At 43.5% G+C, this 24,815-nt stretch overlaps 2 protein-coding genes across 2 annotated transcripts in view; both read left to right on the top strand.

Annotated features, from left to right (window-relative positions):
- Positions 1-7,403, top strand: part of RSF1 (remodeling and spacing factor 1) — a 42,582-nt gene extending 35,179 nt beyond the window's left edge. The window contains exon 17 of the mRNA XM_017735894.1: positions 1-7,403. This exon is cut by the window's left edge and continues 3 nt beyond it. Coding sequence (XP_017591383.1) covers positions 1-254 — 254 coding nt within the window. The 3' untranslated portion in view covers positions 255-7,403.
- Positions 7,404-10,640: 3,237 nt separating this feature from the next.
- CLNS1A (chloride nucleotide-sensitive channel 1A) lies at positions 10,641-22,804 on the top strand. The gene is made up of 7 exons (XM_017735895.1): positions 10,641-10,738; positions 13,393-13,529; positions 15,736-15,840; positions 16,571-16,681; positions 17,121-17,294; positions 20,166-20,242; positions 22,781-22,804. The coding sequence occupies exons 2-6, from the start codon at positions 13,508-13,510 to the stop codon at positions 20,231-20,233; spliced, it is 480 nt and encodes a 159-aa protein (XP_017591384.1). The 5' UTR covers positions 10,641-10,738; positions 13,393-13,507; the 3' UTR covers positions 20,234-20,242; positions 22,781-22,804.
- Positions 22,805-24,815: the final 2,011 nt, after the last annotated feature.

Below are 24,815 nucleotides of genomic sequence, written 5' to 3'. Positions count from 1 at the left end.
TAGAGAGCCCTTTGGACTACAGCCTGGTGGACTTGCCTTCCACCAATGGACAGAGCCCAGGGAAAACCATTGAGAACTTGATTGGCAAGCCAAGTGAGAAGACCCAGGCTCCCAAGGACAGCACAGCCAGCGCCAGCCTGGCGCCCAACGGGACAGGGAGTGGGCAGGAAGCAGTAGGGCCGGAGGAAGATGAAGATGAACTTTTGAGAGTGACTGACCTTGTTGATTACGTCTGTAACAGTGAACAGTTATAAGACTTCCATTTTTGTGCTAATTTATTCCACGGTAGCTCATACCAGCGGGCCAGTTATTAAAAGCTGTTTTATTTTTCCTAGAAAATTCTCCACTACAGTATCACTTTCTAGAAGCAAGAATTTCACCAGTCCTGCAGTCTTTCTGTGAAGTGACCAGTTTTGAACTTTGAATTGCTGTAAATTCCCTCTCTTACCCCCCCTCCTCCTTCCAAGTCCATGGTCCTGGGTAATTTCACTCACAAAAACCTTATAACAACAAGAGATTTGTATATTTTTGACTTTATATTTCCTGAGTGCATACAAATTTGTGGAAATGGGTGGCCTAAGAAAGCATTCCAAATCAGTCAGGGCCCAAACCGGAACTGGGGTGGGTTTGACTCAAGGGGTGGGGGGACGGGAGGGGGGTGGTGCAGAAGCACTTGTGCTTTAGCTTTTTCATATGAGATATATATTATATTTAAATGTTCACAACTTAGATTACAACTTAACAGACAGTTAAAAGCAAAATTAATGTCTGTACTGTCGCATTTTGTGAGTTGTAGGTTAACATACCATAGCTCATTTTAGTAATCACCTTCATGGAAGCAGTTTGATTTTAATACTGGAGGCAAACAGAATTATTAGAGGCCAAGAAGGTACCATAAACAAGAACTCTGCTATCCATTATGACTTGCAGACTTTCCTAATAAACATCCTTTAAAGTGTTTGTACAGTGAAGTGTACTGTAATGAAGTTTTTGACAGTCGAAACACTCTAGCCATGAATTTCTAAAGCGATCTCATGCACAGTTCATCAGATGGCCTTCAATGCACAGTGTCTAGTGGGAGGACGTATTGACGTCAAGTTAGTCTGTAAGCTGGATGTCAAGTAAGTCTGTAAACACTGCAAACTTTTACAGACAAAAGAACACTGCGGTCGCTGCCCGGCCACGTGAGTTTCACCACCAGTTGGAGTATTCTGAACAAAATGTGTTTGTACAAACAGCATTGACCACAGAATGACAGTGCATCAGAGGATGGAGGGATTTTCAAATAAACCATGACTGGTCCATTCATGCCCTTAATATCTACTTCAAATTGAAGTAAACAAATGGAACAGTTTTCCTTTTGGAGGTTTCCTGTTTGGGGTTTGTGTGTGGTTTTTTTTTTGGTTTTACTTATCTGCCTGGATGTATTAACAGGTTTTGAATGTAGTTGTTGGCCTTTGGCCATTAGAATTTTCTTAAAATACATTTTAATAACTGTCATGTGACCAACTGATTTCAAGAAGGCAGAGTTTGAGAGAAACGCTTGACTCCAAGACATCTCATCAACTTTTGAGCAGGCATGAAGTGATATGTGCTTTTTTTCAAGGGAAAAAAGAGACAATGGAAGAATAAAAACCCCACCAAATCAACATGGGGGCACATCAAGAGCATTCAGTATTCTCTTTACTCTGATTAAGATGCAGGCTGTAGCATTTGTACATGTTATAGGACACAGACAGCTCAAACAGATCTGCCAAACATTGAAATCCAAAAAGGTCACATCTATTAATCCTTTTGCTCTGAGATTTGGATTTTTGACTGGTGTTTATGTCCATTGCCGGCAATGGATGCACCAAAACTGCTGCTGCCACTGTGGAGTGAGTTCTCCTTTCCTGCCCCACCTGATTCCCTTCCATTATATTGTATTTACTAGTCAGTCATTAAGCACTTCTGTTTTCTTGTAATAAAACCAGCATTAGGCCTTTACTAAATACCTCTAGAAAACCTAGATCCAAAATTTACCTACCTTCTGGCCTTTAAAGTCTTGGTTTTGTTTCCCCACCTCTTTCTCCACAAGGTCTGTCAGAACCCCTCCATAACACTTACTTGTTTGGGTTCTAGCAGTGCACATATCATGCTATAAAACTAGGATCAGAAAGATGCAAAAAAATGGAACTTGCTCATTATCTGCTGTGCTAAGCAAGCTTGTGATTAAAAACAAAGAGAAGTCACTCTCTACATGACAATTTAATTTCCTCAAAGATTACATGTTTTCCTACCTTACTAGTGTTAACAACAGTTAAATGATTAAAATGGGGTAGTGACGAGCCACAGAAACTTAGAATGAGTTCTTAAAAGCATGTGTAGCGTTTTAAGCTACTCTAGTGCTTTCTTTGCTTAGGTGATACATAAATGTAGTGCTTCTAAATTCTAATATACTTGTGGTTTAGAACCAGTAAGAACATACGGCTTCTACTTGTCCATGGCAGTAGCTGCTGAGCATTTTTAATACTTGCAGTGCAAACTGATTCACATACAGCAACACTGTGCAATTGATGGTTCTTCATTTGTTTTGGCAGTGCCATATTTTTCTTTGCTGCCTGATGGAGCCTTTTAGTATCTGATCAAACATTCTTGCTTGTAGAGTCAACTGCAAATGCTAAAAACGTAGTGGGCAGGTAATTGTCCATGTAAGAAAATACAAAAGATTTAGAATTCTGAATATACTAATCAGGAAAAAAATTTGAGTGCTGAGTTAGAGTGATGTAAAAGCAGGAAAGACCAGGAAGCAAATTAGGAGCATTGAAGCTTGCATCAGGAGTGTCATGTTTTAAAAATGGCCAGTTGTTACCAAATTTTACTTTCTCTAGGTCACTTCTCAAAAGCAACTTTTCTGTCTTGTAAGAAGTCACCCTTGGTACCTGAGATGGCTTCATCGCACAGGATCTGGAGTTCCTCCTTAGATCAGTGGGAATGGTGTGCAAGGAAAAACTGCAAAAAGTGCTCTGGAAAGTATTACCATTTTAAAACTTGGTATTTTTCTCATTTTTAAGGCTTCCTGCTTGGTGGAAAATGTATAGTCTGTTTGGGAAGATGACATTTTCTCAGAGGCCAGCTATCACACAGGGTTCACGCTGTTACAGTACGTATATGTGATTCCAGAGTGAAAATGTCTTCCACTGTCCTTACAGTCTTGTGCCCTTCTGTGCTCAGTGTGAGATCAGAAGTTAGTTGTCTTTGAATAGTGATCTTCAGGTGTACCTTTGGGCTTAAAGCTCAAACTGAATGGGAAACAGGGGGAACAGGCCAGGCATTGTTTTTAACGAGAACAAGCAGCTACTGGCAGAACATGCAGAGCATTTATTCAGCTTGTTTACTCCACACAGATTGTCACTAAAAGCTTTGTCTTTTTTTACCTGTAAGCTCTTCTGTGTATAACTGACTGGGAGGAGAACTATGCGTAGTCTAAGTAGCTGGGAGGAAGAACATATAAATCAAGTGGAGTGGATTTTTTTTGTGCCACCAAGATAAATGCTGGCTGTTTGCTTCCCTGTGGGGCTTCTGTGACTCAGCCACAAAAAGCACACAAGCAGGGCCACTCTGCAGTAATGAATGGGGTGTGTCAATCTGAGCAGAAGGGGGAGATAGATTTAACAACTGGGTTGGTTTCACCACAGTTGCTGTCTTCTGGTTGCTGAGTGATAAACCTGAGCATATTCTTGATATAAAATGGAAAATGACATCACATTTAACGACCCTTAGTTAGCAAGGCCAGTGCTGAACAATCAACTCTTTGATACTTTCATTTTGTACATGTTGAATTACGTTATGAAATCACTGCATCTTCGGGATTATTTTTTGAATGAAAAGATTGCTCTGGTCTAGCAGCACTTAAGAGAAACAAGAGATGCTTTTTTTTAAAAGGTCATTTTTGAAGTGTCACCTTAAAGATTTTGTTGTATTAAGTGTCTCCGTTACTCTCCATATTATAGGAGCTAATGACTTAGTTGGACTTGTTTTCTGTTCACTTCTGTTTTCTAATTGTTGTGTCTGAACTCTTGGTGAGAGACTTCACATTAAGAAGCTCAAGGGGCAAAAAAAGTATGTTCACAAAAGAAAAATTGTGTGGTAGTAGTACACTTGTTCTGATTTCTCTTCACATCTATTATTTGAACTACGCTGGTATCCAGATGCTGCAACTGTTAAATAATTTTAATCCTTCATTGTCAGGGGGTCCATTTTTATACCTCTGTTTTCAGGTGCTTATAACATGGTTTTCAGTTTTCTTCAGTAGGAAGCTCTAGTCTAAACCTTCCAATGATGATTTCAAATCACATATTTTTTACAAACTTCTTTTATGAAAAGTAAGCAAGGAATTTTTACAGCACCTGCTTTTAAAATTCACTTCGTACACAGTGATTTAAATAAATTATGGCAGTAATGCTCACCCCCAGAACTGGTCTGAAAGATTTGTATCACCTAATTCAAAAAGGCTTTATATAGGCCTTGAAAATTTGGTTTGATACATGTGCAGTGACTGCTATTCACAGACTTGTAATATGGTTCTGATGGGCAGTGTGTGCACCCTAGGTATGTATTTGCATTTCATGTATGCTTCTGATTTGGTGGGTATATAAAATCCTTAAATATATATGAATATATGTAGAAGATGAAGTATCTTCAAATGAAACCGTAACTTTGGGAAAAAATCCGTGTTGAATATGGTGTGGGAATCTCTAGAAATAAGGGAGCAGAATTTTGCAATTCCTTAAGTGTTTAAACCTTCCATAGAAGCGTTTAGGATATTGTCTGAAGTAAGGATTTGCAGGATCAAGACCACATTTCCTGGTTGTTTCATCTTCCTCCCCTTCCCTAACAGCGTAGGGGCTATATCTCACTTAAAATGTTGGAAGGCAGAAAGTAAAAAAATCCGGCAGAAATTATCCACTTGGGTTTTTTTTTCTGGTATATCTGATGTAAGAAAAATTCTATGACTAATTTTTGATGCTTTACCCAGTCTGAGACCTAACAGAGAGCTCTGGCTTCAGAAATATTTATCAGTTGGAAATTATTTCTGGACACCCAGCAGTTGGGGTATTGAGGATTACTAATCACTTTGGAAAGTCACATCACTTACCAAGCTCTTCTTTTGGATTAGGTGTAACTAACTGAGATAGTTCCAAACAACAAAAATGTGGGAATAATTGTCCCAACACTTCAGAGTAATTTAACTTACTTTGTGTATTGCAAAAGATGTATATTGTTTAGTATAACACGTAAAAAAACCATTGTGTAGAGCTTCTGGGGGAAAGAATAAAACTCTTTAAAGTAGTTAAGTTTTTATAGTCGAATCTGTGGTGTAAAGCCCCCCGATTCAACTGCAATTAAAAGCAAGTCTTACAACTTGGGTTTTTGACTATCATCTTGCAAATGCTGGCGCCCCACACCTGAGCTGAGGAGCAGGCGAGGGGGCAGCACTGCAGTTAGAGGGGCACACGTGCCTGCCAGTGGATCTGCTGTTGCTCCCTACAACCCCAAAGGTTGCTGAGGAGAGCCGAGTGACGGCGCGGCTCCGTTTGTTCGGCTGGTTTACTTCGTGCACTTTGCAGCACTTTGTGTATAGTCAGTCTCACTGGTTCCCCAGGTGCAGACCGAGTCACTCGCTCCTGCTGTTTGGATGCTTGTTCCAATAACAGGGGAGATGGGGAGTAGATGGAGGGAAGCGGAGTGGAATAGTGTGTATGCAAACCCAGGCCATTTGCAAGACAGGTCTTGGACAGGCCTAGAAACTACTTGTGACGTGCCCTTTAAAGGCTGAATTTCCAAAGGAAGGTCTCCATTGAGGAGAATCATCCCAATACCCTCCTTTTCTCATCCTGATTTTCAAAGTAACTGGAAAATGTACTTTATGTCTCCTTCCTTGAGAGAATAAATAATGTTCCTCCATCAGTGCAATGTGGATGTGGAAAAAATTAGAATCAGTCTGTAGAATATTATGACAATGTTTGTCTCTAGGGATGACAGTCAGAGTTCGCACAGTTTGCTTTCTTGTTTGTTCCTCTTACTGTGTCCCACACAACTGAATTTGGATCAGTCTGTCAGAACTTAAATGATTCTACAGGGATAAAGTCCTTCTGCAAAAACACATTATAGACCTCGTTACCAGTGCATCGTTTGTTAGTTAGAACAGATAAAAGTCCTTAATAGATACTAATCTGCTACTTGAGGTAGTTGTAGAAAAGGACATCAAGTCATAAAGCTGTAAGCCTTGTTTAGTTTTCCATTTTGTACTCATTATATGGACTCTAAAATCTTGTACAGTACCTTATTCCTATCCTATATTCATTCAAAGGATGCTCCTCCCCCTAACTGGCATTAAACCGCTGTGTTGCCAATGCAGTTGCTGGTTCCTGCCCGTGTTTCACAGCCATCCTGCTGCACCCAGGGGATGGATGTGACTGATCCAAACACGTCACGTTACCATTCCTGGGTGCAGGGCAGTTCCCACACAGGCACACGTCCTGTCCATGAGACAAACATCGGGGATTCTCAGCATCCCAGGTGGATGCTTACCCTCCAGTATTCTTTTGAGAACTGGATCGATTCTGCCAGATAGGTCTTTTAAAATTTAAGATATGCCTACATGAAATACAGTTTTGTCTTGCTGCCGTGTGCTGTTTGTATGTTTGTAAAGATGCCTTGAGTTCCTTAAAAATGGTCTCCACAGCTGGCCTCATCTTTTGTTTTCTTTCTCTAAAGAATTAACACAGTAAAGTTCCACAAGCTGAGCTCTTTATGTAGAGTTTAATCCTTGCATTTTTTGAGTCCTGAACCCTGTTTTTTTCAGTCTCTCTTCAATCATGACTTGCTACAATATCAAAGGGAAAGGACCGAGGGGACACACACTGTGTGTGTGGGAAGGGGGGGAGATACCTTGAAAAAACTGGAAGTGTTATTCTTGTTGCACATAAATTGGGTGGTGCTTTCACTGTCTTTTCCCTCCCACTGGTAATACCACGTGCATGTAAAACATGCTGCGTTAAAACTTTTTAAAATGGAAGTCATGGTGGCATAGTGCTCAAAGGGTTAACTGCAGTTTATTAACAGCTAATGTTTTTAGAATTGCAGTACACAACTGTTTAAATACTGTATTCCTTGTAAATGAAGTAAGAAAAAATGTTAAGGCTGGTGCCAATATTTTTGTTAATGAATTGTTCAGCGTTGTCTCTCACTACAGTCTGGTCAGAACTCTTTGTGTATAAGCTGGGCCTGAAGCCATTTTATAGCTTGTAGGCCTAATTGTGTAACTTTTCTTTCATAATGGTTTTGTTATAATATCTACTGTCATTTCTTTCATATAAATATGACATGTAAATTGTCATAATAAAAAAAAATTGAAATAACTCGATGTACAAAGTATAATGTGTATTGCAGATACAAGTGCTTTTTAATGGGCATTACACATGCACGTACCTCTCTTAGTTTTCGAACGAGCACTGAGTAATGGCTGCTGTGTATTTTTCCATGACGGGGCCACTGCCTGCCATGGGGACGGGCAACTCCTGGTTTATGTTGGTTTTATTATGGCAGCTCATCTGACAGAGTCTTTTCTTTCTTTGAGCAGCTCTGGCTGATGGTGGGGAAGACTGATGGATTTGTTTTTGCAGTCACAATGTTTTTCTGTGTGTGTTCCATCTTCTGTATAATTTTTGTATCTCACCTCACAGTGGTGTTGCAGTCACTTGACAAAAGCCAATGTGCCTGCAGCTGGCACTGTACCCAGCTAGGCTGTTCCAGCAGACAGCCATGAGGTGTCCACGTGCTCCTCCTGACAGAGGAGCCAGGTTCATTTATTTAGGTTCAGATGTGTAAAACCTGGGAAAAATGGGGAAAAAAATGGAAATCTGCAGAGACGCACTGAAGAAGCAGGTGTTCTGACACATGGCAATGGATGTGGATGATATTTCGGGACTTTAACAGGAGAGAGTCAGGGAGAAAGAAACAAATCGAAGGAGAGAATGGCATCTCTGTGTGAATTGCTGAAGCCTGTCAATCTTTATTTTGAATGTGTCTGTGGTTGCAGTCAAGCTGCTGCGTGTTCCTGTAGTGATGAGAAGTTGCTGTGAAATCTGTCCTCTTGCTCCAAATCCACTGCTGAAACTTTACCCTTCCATTTTTAACAGATTCGGGGTATCTAAGTCTGAACTGGCCACCTTATGGCAGGCAGTGCTGTGGAGAGAAACAAGCTCCTCTGGGTGGTGAGTCCTGCCTTCTGTCCTAAGGTGACTCTTAACCCTGTGAAGGTACCTGCTGCCCTTCATTGCCTCTGAACATGGTCCTGGTTGACTAAATCACTGCTGGACATCCAGTGTTCAGATGTCTGTCCGAGGCTGGATTTTAACTCACTTAGCTGAAGAAAAGTTTTCAGATAGTGCCATTCTGTTCCATTCAAGCCTAGAGGAAATGTCTGCCTTCACCTCTAAGCTTCTGTTAGGTGCAGCACTCAGTACTCTGGTGTGAAGTGTCTGGATTATGTAAACAAGGAAGATGTGGATTTCTCCTCCTCCTTTAATGCCTCATCCTCAAAACCAACTTCCTGCCTGGGCTTAAACCATCCATTTTCCCATTTTCTTTTGGAAGAGTGGTATGCCACAGAAGAAAGACTCGCATTTGCATGCAGGAAGAGAAATGGACTCTCTACTGCTCCACTGCAGTGGCTTCAAGCTGCAGTAATTCAACCCCAACCACTCAGAAATCTTAATTATAATTGCCTTAAGTTGTTGTGTGATTTGGAGTTAACTGCAAAGGTGGTGAGAACTCTCTGTGGCTAATATGACAGCCACATTAGGTGAGAGGGGGCGGACATGAACAGGAGCATTGCTTTATAACCACTAAGTGTAATGAATGGTGTTTCCATGTATTTGGATCTCTTCCCACCAGCTGCCACAGTCTGATCAGTGTTCATGGATGAACTGTTAATTTTTGTTTCCGGTTGACCACTTGTCTTGGTGTGACAAACTTGAAGATGGTTGAGAAATACCCCTTTCCTCATCTCCTGTTGCCTCTGTTGTGTTTTTCCAAGCTATTCCAGTGGTGTTTAAATATCACTTCGTAGTGGAATTTGCTTTCATTTTTATCTAGGTGATTATTTGTATGAGTAACAATTATTTCCTTAATTAGAATCCAGAATGGGAAGGCATGGTTGAGCAGCTTTCCAAAGCATGGTCAATAGCTCAGCCTAAGAGAACCATGTTATGTTCTGCTCTTTGCTGTCCAAGACCATAGCTAAGAAAGTCCAGAGAAAGGAAAGATGGGGATCTAATCTTGTAATAATTGGTTCATGTTTGTGAGAACCTGTGTTTGCACACAGGTAGGTAAATGACTCCTAAAAAGTAAATTTAAACTGTTAAAAGGGAAGATGAACATCCATGACAAGCTAACAACTTGCATGGGCTCTTGGCATGTTGCTATGGCAGGAGCATTTGTCATCCTGACTAGTCAGGGAGAAGGGATGTTTGCAGTGATGCTGTCTCACTGATGGCATTACCAGGAGCATGCCTGGACAGAGATGTACTTCACTGATGTGTCAGTAATCCCTGTTTCTCACTGCAGTAGCAAGAGAAATGGTGTAAATCTGGGGGAAGAAACAGGGCCAGTGCTCCTGAGGGGGTGGCAGCCTTTCCATCCCTGCAGTGTGCTGTCCTGAGACACCCCCAGCTCACCAGGTACTGCAATAGTGTCGGGCTCCTGAGCCCAACTTCATCACTGCTGAGGGAAATCAACTGGTTAAGCAAATTAAGCAATTCAGGTACTTGTGATTTTGTTTTTCTTCTCTGTGTGTATTTATGAGACACTGGGTGCTGGTCACCCACCAAAAATTCCCTTTCCAGCATCCAATAATGGTAATTGAAAAGTCGCTGTGTTTGTCTTTCCCTCTGTCACCCGTCCAACAGAGACTTGCAGGCTAAAATAGATATGGCAGAGATCAAGAAGCATTTGGAAAATGCTCTCAAGCACATGATGTGATTTTTGTGGTGTCCTGTGCAGGGCTGGGAGAGGGACTCAATGATCATTGTGGGTCCCTTCCAGTTCAGGATATTCAATGGTTCTGTGACTGCTCTTGGTACTGTCAATTATAGAAACAGAATGGTTTGGGTCGGAAGGGACATTAAAGACCTGTTCCAACCATCTAGTTCCAAACCCCTTGCCATGGGCAGGGACACCTTCTACTACACCAGGGTGCTCAAAGCCCCATCCAACTTGGCCTTGAACACTTCCAGGGATGGGGCATCCACAGCTTCTCTTGGCAGCCTTTGCCAGTGCCTCATCACCCTCACAGGGAAGAATTCCTTCCCAATATCTAATCTCACCTTGCTCTGTCAGTTTGAAGCCTTTTCCCCTTATCCTATCCCTTCATGTCCTTGTCCAAAGTCCCTGTCCAGCTCTCCTGTATCCCCCTTTAGGTACTGGAAGGGGCAGTAAGGTCTCCCGGGACCCTTCTCTTCGGAGAACAGCTCTCAGCCTGTCCCCACAGCAGAGGTGCTCCAGCCCTCAGCGATCAGCTCAGCGCTCCCCTTTGCTCCTCTCTTCCAGACAAAGACGAGTTAACTCCGACCCCGCCCGCAGCACTCGTGGCGCCCCCCCCGCCGCCCGCGCGCGTCCGGCACCAGCAGCCGGACACGGAGGCGCTGCTGGCGGGGCGCAGCCTGGGCTCCGGCACCCTCTACATCGCCGAGAGGTGCGGGGCACACGCGGGGCTGGCACCCCTCGGGGGCTGCCCGGGACGGCCCTGAGGGGCCCGGGATGGAGGGTTCGGATGAAGGGGCCGTGGTGTGCGGGAGGCCCTCAGGGGCCGTGAGGCTCTGCGGGGGCGTTCCGCTGCTCCCGCTCGTTTTAAAGCGGGCAAGAGGGAGCAGCACGGCCACGGACCCGGCTGGCTGGGGCATTCAGGACCACGGTGGATGGGACTTGGAGCAACCTGGTGTAGTGGGAGGTGTCCCTGCCCACGGCAGGGGCCCGGAACGAGATAGCTGTAAGGTTCCTTCCCACCCAAACCATTCTATAAAACTCAGCGTGGTGGAGAAATGTGCACTTGCAGCCCAGAAAGCCAGTTGTATCCTGGGCCGCAGCAAAAGCAGCGTGGCTAGCTGGGCATGGGAGGGCATCCTGCCCCCTCCTTTTGTGAGACCCCGCCTGGAGTGCTGCATCCAGCTCTGGGGTCCCCAGCATAAGAAGGACCTGGAACTCTTGGAGCAAGTCCAGCAGACACGACAAAGTTGATAAGGGGACTGGAGCACCTCTTCTATGAAGACAGGGTGAGGAAGTTGGGGTTGTTCAGCCTGGAGAAGAGAAGGTTGTGTGGAGACCTCATGGCAACCTTCCAGTATCAGAAGGGGCATGCAGGGAAGCCAGAGAGGGAGGGGGTCTTTGACAGGAACTGTGGTGATAGGACAAGGGGGAATGGCTTCAAACTGTAAAAGAGCATTAGATTAGATACTAGGAAGAAATTCTTTACTGTAAGTGGGGTGAGACACTGACACCAGTTGCCCAGAGAAGCTGTGGATGTCCCTTCCCTGGAAGTGTTCAAGGCCAAGTTGGATGGGGCTTTGAGCATGCTGGTGTAGTGGAAGTAGTGGAAGGTGTCCCTGCCCAGGGTAAGGGATTGGAACTGGATGGTCTTTAAGGCCTTTTCCAACCCAAACCATTTCATCATCAAAACCATGTCAGCTCTCCCCTTGTGACGGCAGAGTAGACGGGGCTGTTGGGTTTCTGCTGTTAATAACTACTGTGGTTCTGTGACATCTTTCATGTTGCATTAATCACATGGAGGCTGTATGTTCTTACTAGGTAGAAATCAGTCTGGTTATTCTGGATGATGTTTTCTGAGCTCTTTGTAGTCTCCTTTCAATCCTCCCTGCATTGTATAGCTCAGGGAGACAGCTTGATAATTAAAACAATGTGATTTTCTTTAACTGTGGAAAAGTACTCATAATATATTCTGCAGATGAAGAGCATTGTTGGAACAAAAATGTAATTTAAAATGTGCACTGAGGAGTGAATTGTCTTTTAAAAACCTCAGACTAGGAAACTTTTATGAAATGGCCAATATTGATGGAGGAGCTTTTGCTCCACCTGAGCTTGTTAGTGATGTGTTGGAGAGGAATCTCTCTGGAATTTTGTTTACTGTTTGATTTTAGTTGGGTTGCAGTTACCAGGACTTCTGTTTGTGGGGTATCTGCTCTGAGGACGTGTAATGTTGAGCTTCTTTGTAAGTTGCTTTCAGTAGACTTTTGTGTGAGGCACCTACAGGGCTGCCAGCTTCCCCTCCACACGTTTCAAGTGCATCACAGAGCTTTCACCAGAGTCACTTGCTGGAAGTGAACAGAAAACACCAGTGTTTGCAGGAGTGCCATGGGAGAACAGGGTGCCCAGGAGCACAGTGTGGCCCTTGATCCATGTACTGACTCTCCACCAGCAGCTGTAAACATTGAGGACTGGCCAGTCGAGGCTAGCAGATAAATTCCTTGCTCCCACTGCACTAGCTCTTGCTCTCAGCCAGGTTTTCCGAGGCAAGGAGTCTTCTGTGACCTTTCCATTGGTTTTGTCTCACCACAAAAGCTTGTGAATGCTGAGTTTTGCACATGGTGGAGGTCTTGCTTTCTGGCCCTCAGTATTTCTGTTCACTGTGTGACATCACTGATCACAGGCACCCAAATCTCATTCGAGTTTGATTTCTCAGTGGCCAGAAAGATGTTGACTGTTCTGATACAAAGGAAGCAGTGGCCTGGTGGTGACAATCTGTTCTGTCTCTTGCTGTGGTTAGGGATGAGAGTAAAAGTGGGGGAAGCAGAGGCTATAGCACATAAGTTCTGAGTGGAGGAATACCCATAACCTGCCTCTGCTGATAACAGAACTGGCTGTTTATCCACATAACAGGCTATACCCACGTCAGATCTATAATCTTCTAGGAATTATGATACTGACTTGCCTTTCAGTGTTCTGTCTTGAAAAACCACATTTAATAGTTTGAATTATAAATCACACTCTGGAACCTCTGTAGTTACCTTTGGTATGATAGATATCTACAGGGAGGAGAAAATGAAGAGGTAGGGAAGGAAATTCAGCATTTAGTGCAAATGTGATAAAGCTGTGATGTGTTTAGGGTTCTTAGCTTCACATAATCTAAGCAAAGGTGTCTTTTCCCTCAGCCATCAGTTAATGCTGTTGTAAAGATCTGTTCAGGCAGGTCCAGGACCATATGCCTGGAGAGTGGGCTAAGTGCCTTGTCTACAAGTCCTTTTTTGGGCTTAGTTTTCTGCACGCTCGAGTCAGGTACTGTGGATTCCTCTGTTAGTTTCTAACTTGTGTCTTCCTTTTTTCCTCCCTTGTTAGTCGCCTGTCTTGGCTGGAAAACTCTGGAGTTGGCTTCTCCTTGGATTATCCCACCATCAGTTTACATGCCGTCTCCAGGGACCTGAGCGCCTACCCGAGGGAGCACTTGTACGTCATGGTGAACGCCAAGTTCGAAGGTATGCCTGGAGTGTTGCTCCTGCTCCCACGCAGCCCCGAGTGACAGGCTTTCCTCCTCAGAAGGAGTAAATGTTGATTTTAAGTAATTTAAGTAATTGCTTGTATTTTCTTTTTTATTTTCCTGAAGGATGGTTATTTTAGAAGCACAGCTTTGCATGTATTTAGAGTCGCTTCTTTACAGTTGTGCTCTCAGCTTGTGGCTGTGTACACTGAAGCTGCTGAGAATCAGTTCTCTGCCCTCTTACACTGTTTTAAACAATTTAGTTCCTCTGCCAGTCTCCCTGTGATTCCATCTTGAGTATGGTTTTTTCTTTATTGAATGAAACTTTTCATTCATTTTCTCCCACAGCTTGGTTAAAAACAAACAAGAAAAGGCAATAGGTCATGTTATCAGGCTTAAATGAATCTTTGTAGATTGCACACAAAACCCCCCTTTTGACCATTCTTGCTTTGATATAGAGAAAGCAAGCTTTCTGTTTCATTGTTTGTATGAAGACTGTATTTTTTTATATATATACTGTGTATTTTATATATATATTTATATTTTTCTTCTGGCAGACCTGTTAAGTGCATCAAAAACTGCCATCTCAATTGAAGATTAAAAAGTGTGAGGTCTTCAGCAGGTCTCCTTTTCCCCTTTGTGCCTGCTGGTCATCATAGCTAAAGGCTAAAATCTGGTATTTTGGGTTTTTTTTTAATGTATCCAGAAAGTAATGACAGGACTCTGAGGAGGTGGGGACGCTTTTAAGCTATTAATATTCTTCATTATTTCCTTCTCTTATGTTACTAATGTTCTCTGACAGTCTATCACTACAAATAAGAGGACATTTGCATACACCTCATGGTTCTTCTTCCTCATTTTCCTTTCACTGTGGTTATTTTGAAGTAAACAGAGCCTCGTCTGAAGAAAGACACTGTTTCTAGCTTTTAATTCCATTTGAATTAAAAATTTGACAATACAGATATCCTGTGAAGCCCTTTTCTAGAAATCCTTAATAGACTGATTTTTGTGGGTATTTTTTTGTGTATTTTTTTAGTATTTTTTAGTATTTTTAGTACTCTGCCTACAGTAAATCTTCCACAGCAAGTAGCTTTTACTTTTCCAAGTCTAGCCCTAGCCTGCAATTTTAACTGCTGAATAGTGTTAAACCTTTCCACTTAGTTGGCTGCAGGAGTCTTCATTCTCCGTTGTGCAGGGTACATTTTGTTCTTCCTCTGAAAGTTTTGCCTGTGCTCTCTGCGTGTTTGCGCCTTGTCCTCACCCCTTTTTTTTTAGAAAAAGGCACTCAGAGGTTGACTGCATTGAAAACAAAGAGCTGGACTCAACAGTAACAAGCTGTGCCTGTGGGTGTCAGTTGAAAAAGGACTGGGTAGCTTCCTTGCACACTTCATTTTTGGGGCAGCTGGCTGGCAGCTTCTTGGTGTCTTTGTATTCTTGGTGGTGCCAGTTTCGTATGGGATAAAAACCACTCTCAGTGGAACAGCCTCTTCTCCTGTAGAAAATTATTGTGCGCTTTTGAGGCTGTCAATGCAGTGTCCCCAGCCCCGAAGTGATGAACTGCAGCCATTTTTGTGGGGTTTTTATTCACAGAAAGGACAACGCCACAGTGATGCTCATTTATTCATGTACATGGCCTGCAGAAGTCAGGAAGCACCGCAGTTGTCACTGGCTTTGGGTGCACTTTGTACTTCTCACATCTTGCTGGCTGACTAGGAATCTTGGAAATGGAACAGGCATCCTCTGCACATGTCAGAGTCCCCTGGGAGGGGCCCCACTGGAACCTAGCTTATTTCATGACAGTAATGTTAAGGATCCATAAAAAAACCCCATGTGATTTTAAAAATGGTAACAATTGTGAATTGGGGGTTTTGAGCACAGTTGTTTTTAATAAGAATCAGGCAATTTTCCTGAAATACATTAATACATTGTGTGACCAGTACAGAAATCATAAGTCCTAAAGTTATAAACAGAGAAGCTTGCCTGTGTGTTGCAAGTGTTTTTGACGTGCTGTGAGAGGGCCTCATATATCCACATAGGTCTAGGAGTCTCATGGGGTTTTTTGGGAGAACGGAGTGGAGGTTTTATGCCTCTCTCAGGTTGTTTCTGACTTGATTATGTGTGTGTTCCTGAAAAAATAAACAAATTTTTTTTTTTTTTTTTTTTTTTGACAACATATTTCTTCTAAATCTTTCAATTTCCTAAAGAGGAGACAAAAGAGGCTCCCATGACTGAAGGGGAGGAGGACGACAGCGATGATGACGTTGAACCGATTGCGGAATTCAGATTCGTACCTAGTGACAAATCAGCCTGTAAGTGAGGAGGGGAACTGTGTTTTACTTTCAAGTCCTGGCTATGTGTGGAAGACACTGGGGTGTAGAGATGTAAATACCAGGATCCTTCAGTGTCATTCTCTAATGACTTGATTCCTGTGTGCTGGAACGAACAGTTTTATCTGGCTTGAAGATGGGACTATTTCTAGCATCTGCTTCTCAAGTAAAATTCTAGTGCTTTAAAATAGAAACTGTGGAGTATAAATACACAACATGGGTAATCTCACTTATACACATTTGAAGAGAGCATGTATGGGAAATGACTTTTTGATTACAAATCAGTGATATTTGAGTCAGTGACAATTTCATTAGAAACATGCTAATGTCCTGACACTACCACTGGAAAGCTGTCATATCCTGTCCAGTGTGGGGCTTACAGTTGGATTCAAGTTTTAGGAATCTGATAGATGAGATGCTGCAAGGATTCCTGCAGTGGGTAACCACAGACAGAATTGTCCCTTGATAAAACTTTATCATCAATGAAATAATGCAAAAGTGCTGTTAAGAGGCTAAAGCACCAGGCTGGATCTCTGAAACCTGATTTGTTTCTTACGTGGCTTCTGGCTTGTTGGATGATGTTTTCAAATATGAATTCAGTTGTGTTTCTGCTAAAGGAGTATTCTGAATCCCTTTGATCACTTGGAGCAGGGTTTCTTGCCTGTTGCTTTGGGGTGTTGGTGGAGGTTTGTGTTCACTTGTGTTCCTGCAGTGGAAGCCATGTTCTCAGCGATGTGTGAGTGCCAGGCCCTGCACCCAGACCCGGACGATGAGGACTCAGACAACGATTACGAAGGGGACGAGTACGATGTTGAGGCCCGCGGTTGGTAACAGTTGCTTCTTTTGAAATACCTGCCAGCACTTGGATACCTGGTATCTGTCATAATTGTTTATTCATCTTGCCTAAACGTCCCTTTTGTCACAGGCACTGTATAGAAATGCATAAATCTGCAGAAAACCTGTAGTTTAGCTGTCACAAATCACAGGAATTCAGCAAAAGCATTGTTCTGGCTCTCCAAAGCCCACAGACACAAAGAGCAGCCTTTCTTGTTCCCAGTGGCTGTGCTAGTGCAGGTTCAGTGCCCGTGCTGCTGTGTGGTCAGTTTACAGCACTGTGTGTATTCTGTACCTGATGTAAGCAGCTTTTTAATCTGAGTCAGTTCATATGAGCATAACTTGCCCAGGTGCTCCCCTGTTCCTCAACCTCTGCATGCTTCTGGCTCCTAAACTTAGGTCTGATAAACACAAACTTGTTTTTGCAGAGCTAGAACAAGGTGACATCCCGAGCTTTTACACATATGAAGAGGGATTGTCACATTTAACTGCAGAAGGCCAGGCCACGCTGGAGAGGTTAGAAGGCATGTTAGCCCAGTCTGTCAGCACCCAGTACAACATGGCTGGAGTGAGAACAGAGGACTCCATAAGGGAGTTTGAAGGTAAGACATGCTTTTGTTTTACTGAAGAATATGTCTTCATCAGTGACACAGCCAGTGGGATCGAGTGCACCCTCAGCAAGTTTGCAGACTTGTGCAGTTGACATTCCTGAAGGATGGGATGCCATCCAGAGGGTCCTGGACAAACCTGAGGAGTGGGTCTGTGGGAACCTCATGAGGTTCAATAAGGCCAAGTGCAAGGTGCTGCCCCAGGGTTTGGGCAACTCCCAGTCTCAACAGAAGGTGGGAGATGAGGGGATTAAGAGCAGTCTTGCCAAAAAGGACTTGGGGGTGCCGGTGGGTGAAAAGTTGGACATAACCTGGCAATGTGCACTCGCAGCCCAGAACACCAGTCATGTCCTAGGCTGCATCCAAAGCAGGGTGGCCAGCAGGGTGAGGGAGGGGAATCTGCCCCTCTTCTCCACTCTGGTGAGCCCCCACATGGAGTGCTGCATCCAGCTCTGGGGTCCTCAGCATAATAGGATATGGACCTACTGGAGTGTGCCCAGAGGAGGTCATGAGGATGATCAGAAGGCTGGAGCACCTCTGCTATGGAAACAGGCTGAGAAAATTGGGGTTGTTCAGCCTGGAAAAGAGAAGGCTCTGGGGAGACCTTACTGAGGCCTTTCAGGACTTAAAGATGGGGTGTGCAATGGGGACAGACTTTTTTGTAAGGCCTGTTGCTGTAGTGGTGCCATGATGATTTTTTGCCTTTTCTTTTATACCCCTTTTGTACTTTTTTACAACTTCTGTATTCTTAGTGTTTTTTAGCCTACATTCTTAGACTTGTTTGTCAAGCTAGGAGACTATAAACATTTTAGAAGCTTCATAGTCAGGGATCAGTGTGCCCCAGACCCCAAGGTCCTCTCCAGAACACATTCTGTAAACTAAGATAGAACCATCCAGGGGAAGGCTCCTTGGGGAGGGGGGCTCATTTGAGCCTCTCATTGGGGAATCTTTGATAGATATGCTAATTAGTAAGACCTAAATGTTATACCCAGTCTTTCGGGGGGTGTGCATTGCAGTGTGCATTTGGGTGCATTTGACCTGGACGTGTGCACCTAAGGATCCTTAAAATAAATACCAAGGTAAAATCCCTTTTTCCCTTCTAACTGTGTTTGACTCTTGATTTTAAGACCAGGAAAAGGCATCAGTAGGACAAGGGGGAATGGCTTCAAATAAAAGGAGGGGCGATTCAGACAATAGAAGGAGAGATTTTTTTTACCATGGGGCTGGTGAGCCACTTGCCCAGAGAAGCTGTGGATGCCCCATCCCTGAAAGTGTTCAAGACCAGGCTGGATGGGGCTTTGAGCAGCCTGCTTTAGTGGGAGGTGTCCCTGCCCATGGCTGCAAGGTCCCTTCCAACCCAAACTACTCTATGGTTCTATGATATGAAAGTAGTGCTTCTCCCATCCGGCTGATCCGTAAACACCAGGACTGAGCAAGTGCAGTGCTGTGGGTGATACCTTCTGCAAAAGGTGAGGGATCACCCACAGGCCTGTGGCCCTGTGGGCAGCATGTTGCCTGCTGTGGATTGAGGGCTGCTCTGTTAAAGAGTGAGCACTTCAGTGTTAAGAACACTTGATTCTTCCTGGTTTGATTTCCTGTAAGAGTGGTAAAGTGAAGTTGATTAGGAAAAAAAACCCTAAAGTTATCAGTCTACACTGGGATTAGGAAGCAGTTTCTACTCTAAACAAGTTGTATTTTTTATTTGGGTTTTGGTTTTAGTTTTTTTTCCTAATACCCTAAATTATAGGTTAACAATTCTCTTAACAGAGTTCAGGGTGAATTCTGAATCATTCAAACACACTGAAATAGATTTATTTAAAAAGATCTATTTTCCTGAAGAATGCTGTCTCTTAATTCTATTGATTGTTAAATCTGTGTATTTAAGGAGCAAAATTTCTTTTTTGTTGGGCGAAGAACACCTGATATCTCAGACTCTTTCTTGTCTTTTCTGTGTGCTGTTTTCCCTAGAGCAATATATTATCTTGGAGAAGAATAGGGAAGTAGTTTAGTAGCATTGCTTCTTTTATATATAAATCGCAGTGCTTTTTATATGCCCTCATGTTTTTGAAAGATGGAAAATGATGCAGCAGTTGTGGATTTCTACAGAATAATAATGAATTTGTTCTCATCCACAGGGAGGGGCTTTTAATCTTACTTGTTTTGTCAGTTAAGGTTCTCTTTTTTCTGCAGTTTTGAATAAATTTATGTAATGTAAAGACAACCATACGTGATATGCTCCTGTTTCAGCAGTGCCCTTTGTTTGAAAATTTAGTCAGGTTTCTGAATCCCAAAATTCCAGAAATGAATGTAAATTGAACAGCAAGTATGTCATGTGCCTCAGAGTCATCTTCATCAGTTTTGTTTACTTTCCTAATCTTATTTGCTATAGTACTGCTGCTGGATTTGCTGCGATTATGAGTATCTCCAGGGCTGCTCAGTTTCTGAGTTACGTTATTTTTTGACATTGTGGCATAGGGCAGTTGCTCTTTCTTTTCAATGATTGTTTCAGAACAGGATGCAGCCTCTTTCTGCTAGAATAAAGTTATTCAAAGGAATTGTGCCATTTGTTACACCAAAACTTCATTTAAAACATGAAATAGTTAAAATCCAGTGTTTAAGTCTTTTAATAAGACAGGGTGAGATGAGGTTGTAGGAAGTGGTGACATCTTTAAGTGACTGACTGATGAGCTGGAGCAAACCCACTATCTTGTGAGCTCATCAGTGTTTCCTTAGGCTGCTTTCAGAAGTTCAGTGAAGGGGTTTTCTGTCCTGGCCACCTGTTGTCAGCAGAGGGCACCCGCTCTCTTTCTCGTGGAAACGTCATCCCTCATCTCTTGTTTACGGAGCACTGGCTGTTTTTTTCAGATGGCATGGAGGTGGACATAGCGCCGGTAGTTGCCGGGCAGTTTGAAGACGCTGAAGTCGATCACTGAGGAGGACAGGTGCGGCTGTAAGTTCTTCTGACTTCTCACATCTATGCTTTTCAGTTCTGCAGAGCCTTCCCTCTCTGTAATTTGTGTAATGTACGTGATCCTACAGGAAGAGTCTCACAATACTGGGATGGTGGTGATATAGAAGAAGGAAAAGGGAGCTGTAGTTATTACAAATGTAGAAAGATGTTTAATGATCTGGGCCAAAATGCCTGTTGGCATAAACCATTACCCTGCAGAGGCAACCTGCATGGATGTGCCTGTCTGGAAGACAGGTCAGCCTTCTAGTTGATTTAAGAATTGTCTGATCTCAAAGGCTTTTAGATGTTGATATATGAACACTGGAGCCATCCCTGGGAAGTTACTGTCTTCAGTGTCTGTTCTTTTGCCCTTAGTGTGCAGGATTTCCCAGGCTGTTCAAGGGGGCAGGACACTTCACAGCACTTCAAGTCCATCTCTTCCTTCACTATAAGCAGAGCAGGAACAGTTCCTGGTAAAGTTACTGAGCTGTCTGGATGGGATTGCTGTCAGGAGTGCACAGCTTAGAGCCTTCCATCACTTGTGCTGCTTTTCTCCTCTTAGTAGTGTTACAAGCTGTGCCAGTGTTTCCTTGCTGGTGCTGGGGAGAGAGGAAGAGCAGCTTTTTCTGGGACTGTCTGTAGAGCTGCACCAGCACAGTGGGGTTGTGATCCCACCCTTGCTTCAGCAGTGCTCACTAGTGCTCAGTCTGTACGTGCTGCTCAAGTGGTGCTGTGTTGTCCCAGTTCTTCTGCCTGTCTCAGAAGGGAGACTGATAGCTCTTACCTTAAAGCGAGTGTCCGACTATCCCACTTGAAATGCCAGAGAGAGCAGCTGTGGAGCAGACAGCCAAAAGCTCAGGGGAGGAAGGAGGAAAGGGACACAAAAAGGAGTGTGACACACTGAAAGAAAAGTGGGAAGTAGTTGATTAGGGATTACAGTGTCACTAGGAAAGAGCCTGCAGTCCCCGAGGAGGGCTGTTGTGGGGGGTGCTGCACAGCTGCATTCCTCCTCTGTTGCTTATTTTTCTTTGCTGCTACAGTTCTGAAAGTCTCAGAGTATCCTTGTGTTCTCTTACTGACCTCCACCACTGCCACTGCTCCTGTATTGGTATTTATTGTCTGGTGTAAGAGCTCAAACTTCTGCAGTCGCATTTTTACCCTGGGAAGGACTTTGCAGAGCAGAGAGGAGTTCTTAAAAAAAAAATCTGGATACTGGTTGTTCTGCCATTGGATGGTCCTCCAGTTTGGTAAAGGACAGGCTTAAAAATTAAAGAAAAGTCTTTAGCTGTAGATCAAGTGCCTCCTAGTGAGTGAATGGAAATACAGGCTCTGATAACTCCATCTCCAAGACTACTTTGGTCCATGGTTTATTAAAAAGAAAAATCATGCTTTTGAAAAATTCAAATTTGACTGCTTTATTTATTATCCTGGTTAAACTTGATCTGGATTAAGGACAGTTTGTAGCTGACAGCAGATCTCTAAGAAGCCGGAAAGTGCTGGTGGAAGTGTTGTAGACTGTTCTTCTAGCAAAGCACAAAATACACCCAGTAAGAAGTAGTTTTGGTCAGTGGAATTTTTCCTGCTACTTAACTCTGTGCCTTCCATGGTATGGCATGTGGCTGTGGGAGATGAATGCTGTGAGAGGTGACCGGAGAGGATTTCCTCCTGTGCTTCTGCTTGTGCTGATCAGAGCTGAGGGGCTGATCCCTGTCAGAGCAGATCAAGTGACCTGCACCTGCAGTGTCAGGTGCTGCAGTGACATCACTCCAGGTAGCAGTGTGGGATGGCCCTTTTTAGAGTAACCGCCAGCCTGAGTGTGTGGATGTAATTTAGGGAAGTGCAGGAATCTAGGCCCTAAGGCAGCAATAAGGAACTGAAGGTAGAAAGTGACAAGGACAGCTCTGGGAGGTCTGTACTAATCACCCTACTCAGAGGGTGGCTTGGCTCTACACTCTGTAAGTAAGGGCAGAGAAGGGAGCATGCTGTGGTCTTGTGGGTACTCCATGGAGCAGCTTGGCCCTTTTAACCTCCTGAACTGCAAAATCATCTACAGGAACATCTTGTTGGTGATCCCCTAGAGAGCAGCATGCTGCCCTGCCTCCAAAACAATGCCCTTGTGTGATGCTCGTGTTGCATGCCACCCAAATGAGATGTGGCAGTCTCTGACTGAAGCTCCTGAAATACTTGCTCATAGTTGGTGCAGGACATTTCCACTGTTCCTGCAATAAGTGGTGTTTTGTCTGTGCCATCACGAGGCTGCAGCAATTGTTCTGAAGCAACTGGTGTGTCCGCATGTGGGTGCAGCGGGGTCTGTCAGGGCACCCTGGTGCCTGCTGTAGGCACATGCTGTCCTTAGCTGACCCGAGCTAGAGCTCCTGCCAAAGGCAAAGATGCTCAGCCCTTCTGAAAATTCATGGGCTTGTAGTAAAGTGCTGTCCTCTGACTGCAAACAACAGATAGCTACTACTCTGTGAAGGTTAACAACCTTTTAATGCCAGTTATGTAAACTTGGGTGTCTTGTGTCTTTCAGATTCCTGTTGCGGCACTTCCAGAATAAGCTGTAAAACCGAAGGCATTGCAGTGACTATCGGGAGTTAACCTTTCTTTTCATGACCTATGTTTAGACATCTAGGTCTAAAAATGCTTCTAGAGACGTTTAAAACAGGGTTTGACATTCGTGACCACTATGGGGTTATTTAAAAAAACAAAATAAAAACAATAAAACCTCTTGCATTTAACACTTGAATGGGGCTAATCAGGAGTCATTTCATAGAATCACAGAATGATTTGGATTGGAAGAGACCTTAAAGATCATCTTCTTCCAATCCTACCTGCCATGGGCAAGGATGCCATTCAGTAGATCAGGTTGCTCAGGACCCCATCCCAACCTGGCTGTGAACACTTCCAGGGATGGGGCAGCCACAGTCTCTCTGAGCAACCTTTCTGGCCTTTTAAAGAAGCCTTTGTAGGAATTCTAGCACTTCAGAAATAAAACTAAGTACAACAGAATTTTAGATTGTCCTAGAATTTTCCATATTTTTTTACCTGTCATTGACTCTGTGGAGTAGAATGGAAATAGAAATGTTATGACTAAAAGGAAATAGGATTGGCCAATGATTAAAAGAAAAGCTAAATTAAAAGCTCCTCAAGTAACTGGCTTTATCATTTCAGTGCTATCCCTTTTATTTCTCTGAGAGCTGAGCTAGGGTGGTAGAGGAGATGGAATAAAGTCTGTAAGGTCCAGACAGAGAGAACTGTTCTGTGTCTATGTATTAAATGTTAACATTGTTAAATAAACTTAAGATTTTTGTATCTCACAACCAGCTCTGTGTTGCAGTTCTCCCTCCTTTACTTCAGCAGGCAGCTCGAGCCCTCGAGTTTCAGAACTCTGTTCTGTAACAAAAAAATCTCAGTGAAGCCGAAGCCATTTTCATAATTTACCTGGATGTGAGGATAAAAGGGCAGAGCATTTGCAGAGTGCGCCTGTGATAGAGTTGGTCAGACACATCCCAAACTTAGGAACCCAGCTTTAGATTGCCAAGATCTTGGTCCTGCTGGAGCTTTTCCTGTTTCAGCTCTCTTCGGGGTGGTGATTTTGCCATTGGGAAATGTCAACAAATTCAGGTTGTTCCTCTCTTCCCCAGTATTGAAATGGAAGTCTGGACCAAACTTCCTCCATTTTCTTTCATTTTGAAGTTGACCTGTGATTTTTTTTGTTGGGGGGATAGGGGGTGAGGTATTGCTGTGTTGGTATATGAACAGTTTTCTTTACTGGCCCTACACTGCTTACACATTAGGATGTGATTTGGTTCCAGGGTACGTGATAATTATAATCACTCTTTGTTGAATATTTGTTAGGAATGCCAGTCAAATCAGGGATGTCTTAATAGTGCTGTGAACCATTGATGTAGCTGAATAAATGAGGTGTTCAGCATGTTATGCAACAAGACATTCCACAAGAATGTCTTTACCAGCCCCTTTGTATACATACAAACATATTCATGGGAGTGTGTGCATGTTTTTGTTAGGGATTCAGAGTAACAAAGAAGGATACAGAGTGATGCTTTCATTTTTGCACTGGTGTTTGGAGAATCTTGCCATGGTGAGATTTTGGGACAGATAAAACTCTTACCGGCACCATAATTGAGGCAAAAGGCTCATTGAATGCTAAGTCACCATTCGCTGTTAGAGCAGACTGGTGGGGTTTTCTTAGTGTGTGTAAATGTGAGTTGGAATGTGGTGTTTCTGTTGTTGTCCACGTTAAACTGCAGCCTGTTACATACCCTGGCAGATGGGCAGAGTTAGCTACAGGGCAGCAGGACTGTTCACAGCTCCTCTCGGCACTCTCACTAAGGAGAATTCGTGTTGTACTGATGTGGCGCTCCAGGAGCAGACATCTTGTGATGCTTCCAGTCAAATCAATGGAGCAAGATCGAGGTAAGGTGGAAACAAATCTGGATGAACCCTGGAGGTACCGTTGAGAAGTGACTTGTGTGGATTGGCAAGTCTTATTTTCAAAAAAACACTGTATTTAGGCTGTGTGTAAGTGTTCTGGACTTCATAAG

The sequence above is a fragment of the Corvus brachyrhynchos genome, unplaced genomic scaffold (genome assembly GCF_000691975.1).
Source record: "Corvus brachyrhynchos isolate BGI_N302 unplaced genomic scaffold, ASM69197v1 scaffold44, whole genome shotgun sequence".
Lineage (NCBI taxonomy): Eukaryota > Metazoa > Chordata > Aves > Passeriformes > Corvidae > Corvus > Corvus brachyrhynchos.
This window is presented reverse-complemented; position numbering and strand designations above follow the sequence as displayed.

Coding starts and splice junctions, on each gene's coding strand:
- CLNS1A (XM_017735895.1), top strand. CDS start 13,508: ATGGTGAACGCCAAGTTCGAAG. Junction 13,530..15,735: donor GGTGAACGCCAAGTTCGAAG/GTATGCCTGGAG, acceptor AATTTCCTAAAG/AGGAGACAAAAGAGGCTCCC. Junction 15,841..16,570: donor ACCTAGTGACAAATCAGCCT/GTAAGTGAGGAG, acceptor GTGTTCCTGCAG/TGGAAGCCATGTTCTCAGCG.